Source organism: Sphaeramia orbicularis, chromosome 21 (assembly GCF_902148855.1).
Source record: "Sphaeramia orbicularis chromosome 21, fSphaOr1.1, whole genome shotgun sequence".
Taxonomy (NCBI): Eukaryota; Metazoa; Chordata; class Actinopteri; order Kurtiformes; family Apogonidae; genus Sphaeramia; species Sphaeramia orbicularis.
The window spans coordinates 43565199-43579611 of NC_043977.1; the positions used below are offsets into that span (position 1 = coordinate 43565199).

Here is a 14413-nt window from a genome sequence, read left to right on the forward strand (position 1 = left end):
AATTCTGAAAAAAAAAAAGGCAGAAATCTGAGAATTTCTGACTCTTTTTCCTCAGAATTCTGACTTTTTTCTGGAATAGAGAATGTTTTTGTTTTTGGTTTTTTTCAGAGGCCCTAATACTTTTCCTATCTTCCATAGGTCTGTCAGTTTGCTTAGTGACTAAAAACTAAATGTCAATCTGCCAATTACTGTTGTAATAAAATGAAACTTTAAACAATTGCGAATGTATTTTTCCACACTGGCCCAACCCGTTTTAGTCACCATGCTTTTTGCTCTGTGTTGCAGGTGTTTGCAGAGTTCAATAGGGTAGTCACCAAGAATCTACAGGTGGACTTCTTCGAGGTTCTCGACAAAGACATGAAGTGTGGGACGGACCCTGACAGAGATGGTGCAACAAACTGATGCAGGGGTAAGTCTATGAAAGGCTTCTTCTGTCTTTCATTTTCATGGTAAATTGAGATAAGTAGATGATAACTGTTTCTTAATTTTTGGGTGAATCATTTAAGTTTTTGAAAAGATGTAATTAGAAAGTGTACACTTTGCGTGTGCGATGTCATAGCATTTGCTCACTTCCTGTAGCTTCAAACAGATCCTGCAGCTCTCCTTTGACATACGTGCAGGATCTGTTAGAAGCTGCAGAGCATGAGCAAACACTGATGTCACACAAGTGAAGTGTAGATTTTCCAATTATATCTTTTCAAAAGCTTATATCTCACCAGTTTCACCAAAGTTTTACCCTAAAGTATGACTTTCTTGACTTTAAAATTCACATTTTAAATTAATTAACAAAATATTTTGAATTCATGTCACAACTCAAACGGGACCAAAAGATAATATTTTTCTTCTCATTCAGTGCCATTCATATTTTTTCCTGCTCAAAGATCTCATGAGGTCCACTGGAAGGGGTGTGACTTAGGCACTCAATAATGCTGTTATGTGAACAGTTGTAATGAATTCAAGTGGTTTGGGGTTAGGGATGTTCCTGATAAGTCAGTTAAATGTTTCTAATATCACTAGTTGGCACCAGAAACACTAGTTGGTTAAAGTAATTATTAATGTATTGTTAATGTACAATGCTGATTAACTGTTGCATCTAAGATATTATGCAGCCACTAACCACTAGCCAGGGCTGCAACCCCCTTCCCCAGCTCCAATTTCCATACTCAGCTAGAAATTCAAATGGCTACCGCATACATGCAGTATTTTTTCGGACTGTGTCGGTTACATTGTTGTAAATTTTTACAGTTTTCTGGTTGTTTTCCTACTTTTAGACTCAAATTACTAATTCCTGGTGACAATTTAGCAAATTAGTCACCAGGAACATCTCTAGTGGGGTTGTATTCTGACGATGTGAAGCTACTTTTTGGCCTTGAAGAACATGTTTTCCTGATGGAAGTAAGGAAAGACTGATATATGCAAGAGCTGTCTCTGATGATCACAGCACGTGTCCAACTCACCTCCACTGATGAACTCAGATGGATTGTCCCCTGTAGAACTTATGTTACTACTCATTACAGCTGTGGATTGTTTCTTAAAAATGAATTCTCCAATCAGTAACTTGTTTACTCTACTGTCAAACAATGCAGTGGCACTTGTTTCATATAGACTTTCACAGACATTTTTGTACTATAGCTTTTGGATGCTGCATTATCTAGAGCTTAATTTGTTCATCATCCACTTCTAGAAACCAGATTTGATGGCAATGCGCACCATTGTTCTCCGTGGCCTCCCTGTTCTACTTGGTGATGACCCTGATGACTTCTACCATACCTGCTTTGTAAGTTCTCAGAGGAGCATCTTAACCCATAAAGAGCCAGTGTTACTTTTTTGGCAGTTCACAAATGAATTTTTCTCTATTTACCTTTTCTTGAGTGATTTATCACCATTTATTATCATATTATACTCTTTATTTTTGTTTCTTCAGTAAAAATTGTGTATTTTCCAAAATTTGATTTACTGATCATGTAGATGTTCATAAAAGCTCAGCTGAAAGTTGAGCATTATATCAGAAATAGAGAAAAGAGAAGAAAAGGTGACTTTTCAGCAAAAATATCAATAACTGAACATAATCCAAGTATCTCCATTCACTGTCATTGATCAAACTTGATGAGTTTTACTTGTGAATAAATGTTGTTGAAGATGACAGTGTTTCTACAGTAACTACAGAGCCTCTGGAATGTCCAAATGGGTCATTATAAAGTTCATGAGTTCTTTACAAACACTGGCATGGGCTGCTTGCTGTATGCCAGCTGGGTAAAGTTACCAGCCTAGCTCCTGTAAAGCGAGAGAAATACATCTTTGATCTTCAAAACTGACTTATTTAAGTACAAGACCTTGTACATATTCTTTTTTGTGGCTTCTGTTTTTATTTTGAATAATGCAGTGGAGAGAGACAGTAAATCCAGTGGGAGAGAGAGGGGATAATGTACAGCAAATGGCCCAGGACAGATTTAAACCTGGGGTCCCTGTGGTAAGGATACAACCTCAGTGTGTGATACATGCTCTACCAGGTGAGCTACCAGAGCCTTCCCGACTTTGCTTATTTGACTTAAGATTGAGAAAAAAAAAAAAAGTATTGGGTTTTAAATGCAGATGTATTTGGTTTGTCTTGTAGTTCACCTGGCAGAGTTGTATTACATCAAGGTTGAGTCCAAACCACAGCATCTGGGGTTTGATCTGGAAGGAGTGCTTTGGTGCATACTTCCTCCTCTGTCCCCCTGGCTTTTTCTGTCTCTCTACTGTCACTGTTAAGTAAAGCTGAAATACCTCAAAAAATATTTAGTAGATGTATGAATACAACTTACTTTATTAAGAGAAATTCATTTGTCTGTCAGCTCATCTACCATTTGCACAAGAATTAAAAAGTCTGATGGCAGTGGGTATAAAAGCTCTTCTGTATCTCTGTCCTGCAATGAAGAGAGAGGAGCCATCTGCCACCGTTACTTCTTGGGTCCATCAAGGTGTTATGAAGTGGATAGTTCGTGTTGTTCAGGATGGCCTCTACCATCCTCATTGTGTATTTCTCCACCACTTCCCCCAGAGAATCCATCCTCACTCCGATCAGAGCCAGCCTTCTTGACAAGTTTATCCAGCCTCCTTGCCTGCTGTTTTCCCCAAACTTCCTTCCCAGCAGATGGCAGCATAAAATAAAACACTTGCCACCGCAGACTGATAAACCATCTGATATAGTCTGGTGGCTAGCTTCCAGCTGTTAGCATCGCAACTTAACTTAGTGCAGATCATGGCAGTGAATATTTTGTACACTTTTGCCATTTCTATCTACTACCGTTGTTTGTGCTGTGCCAAGTCGCAATGTTAAGAGCTGAAAGTCAGCTACTGGATGTACAGACGCAAAAAAAGATATTGATCATGTCATCTCACTGTGAAAACAATAGAGAAAGGGTTAAATTCCAAATCGTAGGAGTATTCCTTTGATGCACAAGGCTGGAAGGCAGTGTCGGCAGGCCAGATGAAATTGTGTCAATTTCGAATTGACAATTTACAACATTCCTCTGTTGTAATGTTTTTATTTGGTTTCATTACAGGATTGTGACACTGATGAGACCTGGGCCCAAGTATCTGTCGGGGTGCTGACTGTTGTCCATGAAGATGTGCAACTCACTCCAAATCAGCTCCACCTTCACCCACTGTCTACTGCCATCATTGTTGAGGGAGGTATTGTAATGGATAATCTCCAGAACCTACCTGAGGCACTTTGCCCCTTGTTTGGACTGTCCTACGCCTTACATTCAGACTACCCTAACGCCACGAAGAACACTTTTGGCTTCATTCAAAGAGTAATGCTTGGCTTGGGAGAGAACAAACTCCCACCAAAGTTGCAAGGTCTTAAAAATCTGTTGTTGCGTTGGAAGGCAAAGGTACAAACGGTGACATTTGACAAATTTCACTTGTTCATGAGTGGAGTCAGTTGTTTTTATTGTTCACTAAATTAAGACACTCCACTTAAATTGTTAGCACATGGGTTCATCAGAAAGTTATAGAGACTGCGTACATTTATGTATATTCATTCACATGTGAGATCCATGGCCAGTCATTACCCTCTCAGGTTTTTATGCTCATTGAATGAAGCAACTTTGCACTTGTCGGCATGTTTATATATCTAAATATATACAATTTCTATTTTGTGATGTTTGAATAACATTGTTTAGGGATACATTTGTCAGCATGTTGGTTCTACCACCATGGATGTTCTAAAAAAAATGTTACTTATTACAGTTTTAAAGCTGTGTTTACATTACAGTATTAAACCTGCGTTTGTGAATGTCAATGAAGACAACCTTTAAAAAAAAGTTGATTTATATAAAGAAAAAAAAAAACAAAAAAACAATTGATGTAATTGAACTTTCAGCTGTGTTATTACCTTGATTTTTTATGTTTAATTGTAATTCAGATTATTTTAGGAGAATGGAACCAGTTTTTCATTCCTGTCTAGATATTTAAGGCACTTAGATTGCTGAAGTAACACTTACTTGCTTTTTTTGAAGCAGTCGGTTTGCATGGTTTTAGCAAGTAAGTCAGATTGCTGTTCAAGTAAATTTAACCTAAAAATGCTAAGTTAGTCGAACTTAGGTAAGTGTGTTATAGGGACTAAAGACAGAGTAAGGTTCACATGCAAAGATTTAGTAGATTAAAATAATAATTCTGAGTAGTCTTTACTAAGTCGAGAGTACATCTAAAGTAAGTTATCAAGTACACTCTACTTGATTATTTTAGTTGCTCAAACTCATTTATAAGTGTACTCTACGAAGAAAGCACTAGTTAATACAACTTAAAATATCTAGTTCTCTTAACTTGTTTTTTTAAGTGCAATCGGTTTGCATGCTTTTTCTAAGTAATGATAACCAATTGGATTTTACAGTGTGGAACCTCGGCGGAGGTGACACCAAAAAATGAGTACCAGATTCTAGGTCCTTTTCGTAATGGAAACGCAAAAAGGCTGAGTCGAGTCGAGCCAGTACCATGTCGTGGAAATGCGGCATAAGAGGTCTTTGCAGGAGCCACAAAGGGCTTTGTCAGTGATGAGGAGTATTTTAAAGTCTATTCTAGATTGTAAAGGCAGCCAGTGCAGAGAAGCCAACACTGGTGACGTGAGTGAAAGTGAAATAATGTCCACTGGCCCATACACTGGTGCAGCTGTGGGCCGTGCATTTGGTATCTGGGCCTTCAGTGGGGACTTAGTTGACTTAATCAACCTTTAAATACCACCACTATGACATCACAATTATAGAAACCATCAAAATTGTACAAAAAAAAAATACAAAATAACAATGTGTGGCATTAAAGAGAGAGGGAGGATGAATACCATTATTACTAAAGCAAGAAACCAGTTTAGACAACTCCAACCCTCTGCACTATAACCACAACTGTACCATGTACATCATCTGGAGCAGTTTAGAACCAATATTTATGTAATAACATAACAAAACATACAAAATGTAAATAGAAAACATCTTAGCCTACTCACCAGAGATGCTCATTATTTATACTCTCAATACCCGGCTCTGAGGTGGTGACAAAAATGGAGACAGAGGTGGTGAAAATGTAACAAAGATTTATTAAGTAAACTAATAATAACAAAAAAAACACAAAGTGCTACAAAAACGCCAGTCAGAAGGAGCAGGGCAGAGCAGGACCAGACCAGACAGCCAGCAGGACCAAGACCAGACCAGAGAGAGCGAGAGATCATCCCTGGCGAGCTGCTTAAATAGTCACGCCTGGACCGCCACAGGTGTCACCAATCATGCTATCGCCATCTGCAAAAGAAAACTGACAGTGCCCCTAGTGCCCGAAAGGTGAGGGGCCGTCACAATACAAAACTCCTTTTTTTGTGCAGGAAAACTTCATTGACTCTGTCCTAGAGGTGACCTGTGTGTTTCAGTTCCATTAATGAGTCATTCTTTATTTCCATGGAGGCCAAGGCTGAGAGTCTCCTCTTTCCAGTCCTATTACTGACATAGGTTTCTATTCTCTTGAGGGCAGAGAATGTCAGATTCAGAGTTTTCCAAGTTGTGAGCCAGTGCTCAGTCAATTTTTTTGTGTTGAGGTCCGAGCCAGAATTTGCTAGTTGGTTCAACATCCCCCCCAACATTCCACGTCTCACTCATGCACTTCACGTGGTGACTTCACTGTGGAAGCACCTCTGTTGTATTGTGTTCACGTTTTGTGCTTTTTGTGCAGTTATTCTGCCAAATTTCTTTTTCCTAGCCATGGATCAAATCTCTATTCACCTCTTCCAGACACGAGGCCAAGCGTTTCAGCACCTCCCCTCTGGACAGCGACTGGACCTTGTTGGACTTTGTCTCCCACACAACCATAACAGCACAAATGACGGACTTTCAGACTTCTTTCCAAACCTTTGTATCGTCTGGTGACTTTAGGGATCCTTGTGTTGTTTGTTCTAAAGTTACTAATTACTTGCCTATAACCAAGGTTTTCACATAACAGATATTTTTCAAGTTCATATTCCGATTTAACTTGAACATAAACATCACATGAAGTCATGTCCCTGATTTCACACCAGTATTTTTGGACACTTCATTGTCACTTCACTTAATACACAGTCTGTAACTGTGAAAAAATGAGTAAACTCTTTTATTCTCTGTCTCATTCCACAGCCGTTGTCCTTGTCATGTTCACTCTCCCATTCAGTTTGTTGCTCACTTGACCATTGTCACTGTCACTGCCTCGTTCTCTGAGTGGACAGGAGGAGCCAAGTTAGAACAGTTCTGTTTAACTGACAAATGGTACATACTTTACTGTGAAAGGTTCATTAATGACTTATAATGAAGCACTTTGTATCTTAGAAAAGGAAATATAGATCGATCGATAGACAGACAAACATACAGACAATATCATAATATCTCAATAAATATTCAGTGTTGTCTGTTGATCATCCACCACTTGGTCAAATGTAACATCTCTATAGTATAAACCTCCAGAGTCTGTTGACATGTACTGTAGTTTAGTCTGTTAATGAGATCCTTAGAGTGTAATTAAGTTTGACAGAAACTTTTCAGTGACGTAAACTGTTGTTCTATTCAATACTGAAGATGAACTAATCCTAAATGTATTTAAAGGTCAGTTCTGTTTGACCAATGTTCCATGTTAGTGAACCCTCAGTGTGAGACACTGTCGTTTTCATGTCACTTAATCTGTTTTAATGGACGTTAAATCAAATGTAACATATTTAATACTTGGTGGGTTTGTAGACATGAATAAGTACAGGTATGTTTATTTTTTCATCTTGTTCATGGTGTATGTTCTGATAATGTGCTGTAATTCTATTATTGTTTATCTTATTTTGATTCACAAAAACCTCCATGAACCTATGTATGTTTTCATTGCAGCTTTGTCATTCAACTCTGTTCTTTTCAGTACTGTTATCTACCCAAAACTACTGACTGACTTTCTATCGGTGAAACAGATCATATCTTTGCCAGCCTGTATCTTTCAGCATTTCATATATTACTCTTTGGCAGCGTCAGATTTCTTATTGTTGGCAGCCATGGCCTTTGACAGATATGTGTCTATATGTAAACCTCTGCAGTATCCTACTATCATGAGGAAAAGTACTGTGACTATTTTGCTTTTACTATGTTGGCTTTTTCCTGCTGCTCAGGTTGCAGGGGCAGTTGTGCTGGGTGGTTTTAAGAAACTCTGTACTTTTGTTTTGACAGGAATTTTTTGCAACCATGCCGTCTTGAAACTTAACTGTGTCCCTTCAGCAGAACGTGCCATATATGGTGTGTTTGTTTCGATTAACTCTACAGTTATACCAGTGCTTTTTGTACTTTTTACATATGCAAAGATATTTATGATAACTTCTAAAAGAGGTAGAGAAGTCAGGAAAAAGGCTGCAGAGACATGTTTACCCCACCTGATGGTTTTATTCAGCTTCTCCTGTTTAGTTACATATGATGTAGTTATGGCTCGACTGGAAACTAATTTTTCTAAAACAGTACGTTTAGTAATGAGTTTACAAATGGTACTGTATAATCCTCTGTTCAATCCAATAATTTATGGATTGAAAATGAAAGAAATTTCAAAACACCTCAAGAATTTGTTTTGTCACATCACACTAAGAGGTAATATTCATATTTATATTAGACAGTGATGTATAATGCACTAAAAAGGATAGATCAACTTTCAGTAGTGGTAAATAGAAGCATAAATGTGAGTTCTTCTGCTGCTCTTTGGTCATCTCCTCTGTCACTGTGGAATGAACATGGTCTGATACCAGTGTATGGGCCAAAATCAAATCAAATTTATTTATATATTGTCACATTATGACAAAAGTTATGTCATGACACTGAGCATATAGAGCTGGTCTAAACCAGACTCTTAAGCCAATTCACAGAAACCCAATAGAATCCTCCAGGAGCAAATACTTGGTGCCAGTGATGAGGAAAAACTGCCTTTTAACAGGAAGAAACCTGGAGCAGACCCCGACTCCTGGAGGATGGACGTCTGCTTTGACCAGATGGTGTTAAAGAGAGAGAGTAAAGGAAAAGAAAGAGAGAGAGCGAGAGAGATGGGATGGGGATTCACAACAAACTATGACTGGTCCTGGTATAATTACCAATAACTAGAACAAATGTCTATAACTGTTAATACTATTCCTGCAAATAGCCATATCAATTATGTATGCAAAAGATCAATGAAGATGCTTGGTATACTGAGAAAAGTCTGTCCCCTGATTCATCACTCTGCTCACTTGACTTTGTATTATAGTTTTCTGTTTCCATATATGAATTACTGCAATATTGTCTGGTCAGGAACTTATCCAACTTATCTCAGCAAACTCTCAATAATCAAGAAGAGATTCCTGAGAACAATCTCACTGTCTAGTAGATACGAACCATCTGCACCAATTTTTAGGAAATATTCAACACTACCCATTCATGAACTCAGTGTTCATCACTCATGTTTATTTGTGCACAAGTTTATCAATAATAAGCAAGATCTTCCGGACACTTTTCATAATTTTTTTAGTTTTTCATCCAATTTACATTTATACTCAACTAGACATAGCAACAATCTTCATTTACCCTTCTGTCGAAAATCTGGTCATCAATTTAATATTTTATTTAGAGGTCCTAAATTGTGGAACAATCTAGACATGTCTTTAAAGTCTATATTGTCATTTACATCTTTCAAAAACTCACTGAAAAAACATCTCCTGTCCTGACTTTTTCAGTGTTTTCTATACTGTTAATTGTTGTTTCATTATTGTTTTCTTATGTTTGTACATTCTATTTCTTTTTATTGTATAATAGATGATGGGAGTGGAACTCTGTACAAGCCCTTTGGGCTTCGTTCCCTCCCTGCACTGTTTTTTTTTATTGTGCTAAATAAATACAAATACAAATACAAGTATTAACAGTGGATATCCTACTCCTACACCTGTTAGTACAAATAATATCGCTGGGGAAAAAAAAAAAAAAAAAGCCCTTCTAGAAATAATCCTAATATTCCTAAATCTGGTCAAATTGTCTTATGTTGGGCAAAAAAATCTTGTCCAGAATTAAAAGAAACAAAAAAAGTCTATCAACTAAAAAAACATAATGTGCCTTAAAACTAGACAAATGCTAGAATTTTAGCAAACAGTGCTTAATAGAAGACATAAAATTACAGTCATTTAAAACAGAATTACTTTAAATGAGGAATTTTAGTCTCTGACTGAGCTGGGTATGAGAATTTAAGTCTGACATTAAGAGCAACAAGTACAAAAAAAAATTTAATCACATGCACTTGAGTCTTTTGATTAAGATGCAAGCAACCACTTGAACTGGGAATCAAACCCTGGTATTCCATTAATTCTGACCTAGACAGAACAATGGCACACAAGACGGATTTTAACTCATTCTGCTCTCCCAAGTGTTCAAAAGGTATTGCGCAACATAAACTCTTTTCTTTTTAAACTGCCATGAGGGATGTGGCATGATGATAACAATTGTGGTGTACACAGATACCCAGTAGGTCATTGTTAAGCCTACAACTCTTACTCATGGTGTAAATTACTGAAAATAAAAATAACATAAAAAGGCTGATAAACATCATCCTACACACAAGTAACCCTGATTCACACAGACACAATAACCCTGCTGAACCCCCACACATAAAACAGAACAGAACCAAGCAAAATGTCACATACCCACAATGCAATGTGGCAAACCGGGATTTTACCTACTCAGCTAAAATACCACAGTGGAGTCATGTGACCAATTAGCTCCTCCTTATGGAGGAGACATGGGTGTCCATGTTAAATGGTCAAAGAAACCCCCTCTCAAACAAACTGATATTAATCCATAACTGTAGATCTGATCTCAGAAATTCTTGCACATGAGAATTCTGGTGAGTCTTTAAAATGTATCAATGTGTAATATGTGGAAAAAAGTCAGAATTGAATAAGCAGTGAATGTGGGAACGTGGAGTTTATCAAACATGTTAGTGACAGAAATTTAACATGGGAGTGAATGAGAGAAAAAAAAGGGCTTTGGTTTCATGTCTCGACGACATTCTAACTGACCAAAGGAATTTTTCAGTCATTTTTCAAATGAGTCAAGGGTCATGTTAAACTGTGTTATGATTTTTGTCATGTTTTAAGCCTGTAAATGACAATAAATGGTTAAAACAATTGTTAGCCGCTTTCATTTGTTCAGATTCTTAAATTAAGTCATTCTAGTGGTTTCAGTCTTAAAATAAAGAAAACAATCTGGATCCTTTGCTGAGATAATTTGCACAGTACTACTGTACTTTGCTACTAGTAAAATCTGGCTTGAAATTAGCTGGAAAATCTTATTAAGAAAAAGTTAGATATACACTACCGGTCAAAAGTTTTACAACACCCCAGTTTTTCCAGTTTTGTATTGAAATTCAAGAAGTTGAAGTCCAATGAACAGCTTGAAATGGTACAAAGGTAAGCGGTGAACTGCCAGAGGTAAAAAAAAAAAGAAAAAAAGGTAAGGTTAAACAAAACTGAAAAATAATGTACATTTCAGAATTATACAAAAGGTGAACAAGAAATGGGTTAACAACTTAAAGAAGTTCTGCAGCAATGGAGGTCGATCAAGCCTCGAAAGTTGGTGCTACCAATTCCTACAGGTGTCCCAATATTTCTGAATTATTTACAACCCCCTCTGTCTGCATAAAAGTAGTGTTGGAACACACTTCGGTACGATACCATTGTGAGCATTATTTGAAGAGTATTGTACTGCAGAAAGTAGTGTGTTACTATAAAAATGGAAAAGAGGAAAAGGCAATTAACGATAGAAGAGAGACAGACCATCAGAACACTTAAAAATGTAGGTCTTTCCTACAGAGAAATTGCCAAGAAAGTCAAGGTGTCAGTAAGTCCAGTTTCCTTCACCATCCAAAGGCACTCAGAAACTGGGGGAAAATGCTGACAGGAAGAGGTCTGGCAGAGCCAAAGACACAACAGAATCTGAAGACAAGTTTCTGAGAGTCAACAGCTGGAGTGAGAGGAGACTCACAGGACAACAGCTTCAAGCACAGCTCAGTAGTGGTCGTAGTAAGCAAGTCTCAGTTTCAACTGTGAGGAAAAGACTTCCAGTTGCAGGTTTGATCAGTCCATAAATCCTTCTTCCAGTCTTCAGTAGTCCACTGGCGGTGTTTCAGGGCCCAGGCAAGCCTCTTTTTCTTATTCTGAAGTCTCAGCAATGGCTTTCTTGCTGCAACTCGACCCATCAAACCTGCAACTGCAAGCTTCATCCAAAGGGAAGGTTTTCTTCTGCTCTTAAACAGAGGGAGCTTGTCTGCCTCCTGGACCTACACAGGGAGGTGGTTCCACAAAAGAGGAGTTTGATAGCTGAAGGCTCAAGCCCCCGTTCTACTTTTAGAAAGTCTAGGAGCCACCAGTAAGCCTACATGTTGACAGTACAGTGCTCTAGATCAGAGGTCACCAACTCTGGTACTCGAGGCCTTGTATTCTGCATGTTTAGATATTTCCTTCTTCCAGCACACCTGGTAATTGATGATCAGCTCATCATCAAGCTCTGCAGAAGCCTGATCAGGATCTAATGGCTTCCAGGTGTGAAGAGGGAAATGTCCAAAACATGCAGGATACCAGGCCTCAAGCACCAGAATTGGTGACCCCTGTTCTAGATGGGTTGTATGGAATGGTGGACGGACGTTTCGGCCTAGGACGTTTCGGCCTTTCGAGGGTTAGGGACTGCAAAAACTGCAGTCCGAAACGTCCAAGTCCGAAACATCCTACATTCGTATGGAACTAATGCCACCGTCATATCTCTGTCTGTTTTCTCTGCTCTTTTTCTCTCTCTGGCCCTTTAACCCTGACACACCTCCTCATGTCAGGATCTGTGCCTGGGTGACTCTTTGCTCCTCCCTTTTGGTCATGGACCTGTGCCTGTGTGACCATCAGCTCCTCCTTTTCATTATCATCATTATCAGATTCACCTGCTGGCGCTGCGTGGCTGCAGCCAATTACCTTCAGCCTATTTAAGGCTTTGGTTTGCAGCCATGCAGCGCTGGTCCATTTCTCCTCACTCCTTTCCATAGCCTGGACATTTGCTCATATTCATCCACGAACTCTGATACAGGCTTTGTATGTTTTCTTTTTCTGGACTCTGCCTTAGTTTTCATGTTAGGTTTTTTTTTTTTTTTCTTCGTTGTCTGGTTTTCATATTTTTGTTAAATAAACTTTTTTTTCCCTTCAGTACCGAGCATTTGAGTCATTTCTTTTCCCCGTTGTGACACCTCATTAGCCTGATTCCACTCACCTGTGAGCGCAGCTGCGTCTCATCAGGGGTGGTGTATATATTCACTGTTCTGCTGTTTGTTCTTTGCCTGACTGTCTTAGCCCCGTGCGAAACTATCCAGCGGTGTTCCTGCTTGCTTATCCTGAACCTGACTGTCCCTGACCTGATCTGCCTGCCCGTTGCCTGATTCCCCGCCTGACCTGTCCTCCCGATTCTGTCTGTTCATCTGATCCCCGGTACTCGACCTGCCCTTTGTCCTTGACCACGTCTCTCCGTCCGCTGCCTGTTATCGACCTGTTTCTGTTCCTGACCACGTCTTCTGGCTCCGTTCCTCTGGATTCTTCTGTCTCTCTTGGTACTGGATCTCCTGCCTGTCCCCGATGCCCCCTTTTGCCTTTTCCCTGTCGGCTTCATTGACTCTGATAGTGACTGTGTACTGGACATTGAACACCTGCTGTATTCACATAGTTTGAAGAAAGACAATCCAAACTATTACCTCTGTGTCGGTCTGCATCTGGGTTCTGATTGTATTCATCACAACCGCACTTCCACTATGTGGAACTGGCTCAACTCAACTGGAGTACCAGATACTATTCCTGGAGATCGTTTCCATTACAGGATACTACCGACTTTACAGTACCTGGACATCATAGTGACGCAGTGCGTTACTTCTGTGTCGTCTGCTCAGAGACTTGTTGGTAAACTCGCTCGTTGCGTGTTGTCTCGTCAAACTCATGCTGAATTTTTACGTCGGCCACCAAAGACTGAATCTCCTCACTGAATGGTGTAGTTTTGCAGGCTGTCATCATGTGGATTAACCTACCGCTACATTTACTGTAAACTTCTGCATCTGTTTTTTGTAAAACAGCGGGTCACAGAGAAAACTCTATGACCAATCGGTGGTCTGCAGTGTTTACACATCATGTTTTAGTATCTGCTCCCCAGTCCTGGAACCTCGGTGGAGGTGATACCAAAAAACTAGTACCAGATTCCAGGTCCTTTTCGTAATGGAAACGCAAAAAGGCTGAGTCGAGCCAGTACCACGTCGTGGAAATGCGGCATAAAAGGTCTTTGCAGGAGCCACAAAGGGCTTTGTCAGTGATGAGGAGTATTTCAAAGTCTATTCTAGATTGTACAGGGAGCCAGTGCAGAGAAGCCAACACTGGTGACGTGAGTGAAAGTGAAATAATGTCCACTGGCCCATACACTGGTGCAGCTGTGGGCCGTGCATTTGGTATCTGGGCCTTCAGTGGGGACTTAGTGGTGGTATTTAAAGGTTGATTAAGTCAACTATGACATCACAATTATAGAAACCATCAATATTGTACAAAAAAACAAAAACAAAATAACAATGTGTGGCATTAAAGAGAGAGGGAGGATGAATACCATTATTACTAAAGCAAGAAACCAGTTTAGACAACTCCAACCCTCTGCACTATAACCACAACTGTACCATGTACATCATCTGGAGCAGTTTAGAACCAATATTTATGTAATAACATGACAACACATACAAAATTTAAATAGAAGACATCTTAGCCTACTCACCAGAGATGCTCATTATTTATACTCTCAATACCCGGCTCAGAGGTGGTGACAAAAATGGAGACAGAGGTGGTGAAAATGTAACAAAGATTTATTAAGTAAACTAATAA

The 14413-nt window shown here is 39.1% G+C and overlaps 1 protein-coding gene across 1 annotated transcript; it reads left to right on the forward strand.

The window, feature by feature from the left end:
* Positions 1-348: 348 nt before the first annotated feature.
* LOC115412037 (uncharacterized) lies at positions 349-12945 on the forward strand. The gene is made up of 5 exons (XM_030124336.1): positions 349-409; positions 1685-1777; positions 3546-3878; positions 6226-6388; positions 12860-12945. The coding sequence occupies exons 1-5, from the start codon at positions 386-388 to the stop codon at positions 12943-12945; spliced, it is 699 nt and encodes a 232-aa protein (XP_029980196.1). The 5' UTR covers positions 349-385.
* Positions 12946-14413: the final 1468 nt, after the last annotated feature.

Coding starts and splice junctions, on each gene's coding strand:
- LOC115412037 (XM_030124336.1), top strand. CDS start 386: ATGGTGCAACAAACTGATGCAGGG. Junction 1,778..3,545: donor ACTTCTACCATACCTGCTTT/GTAAGTTCTCAG, acceptor GTTTCATTACAG/GATTGTGACACTGATGAGAC. Junction 6,389..12,859: donor CCAAACCTTTGTATCGTCTG/GTGACTTTAGGG, acceptor TGACTGTCTTAG/CCCCGTGCGAAACTATCCAG.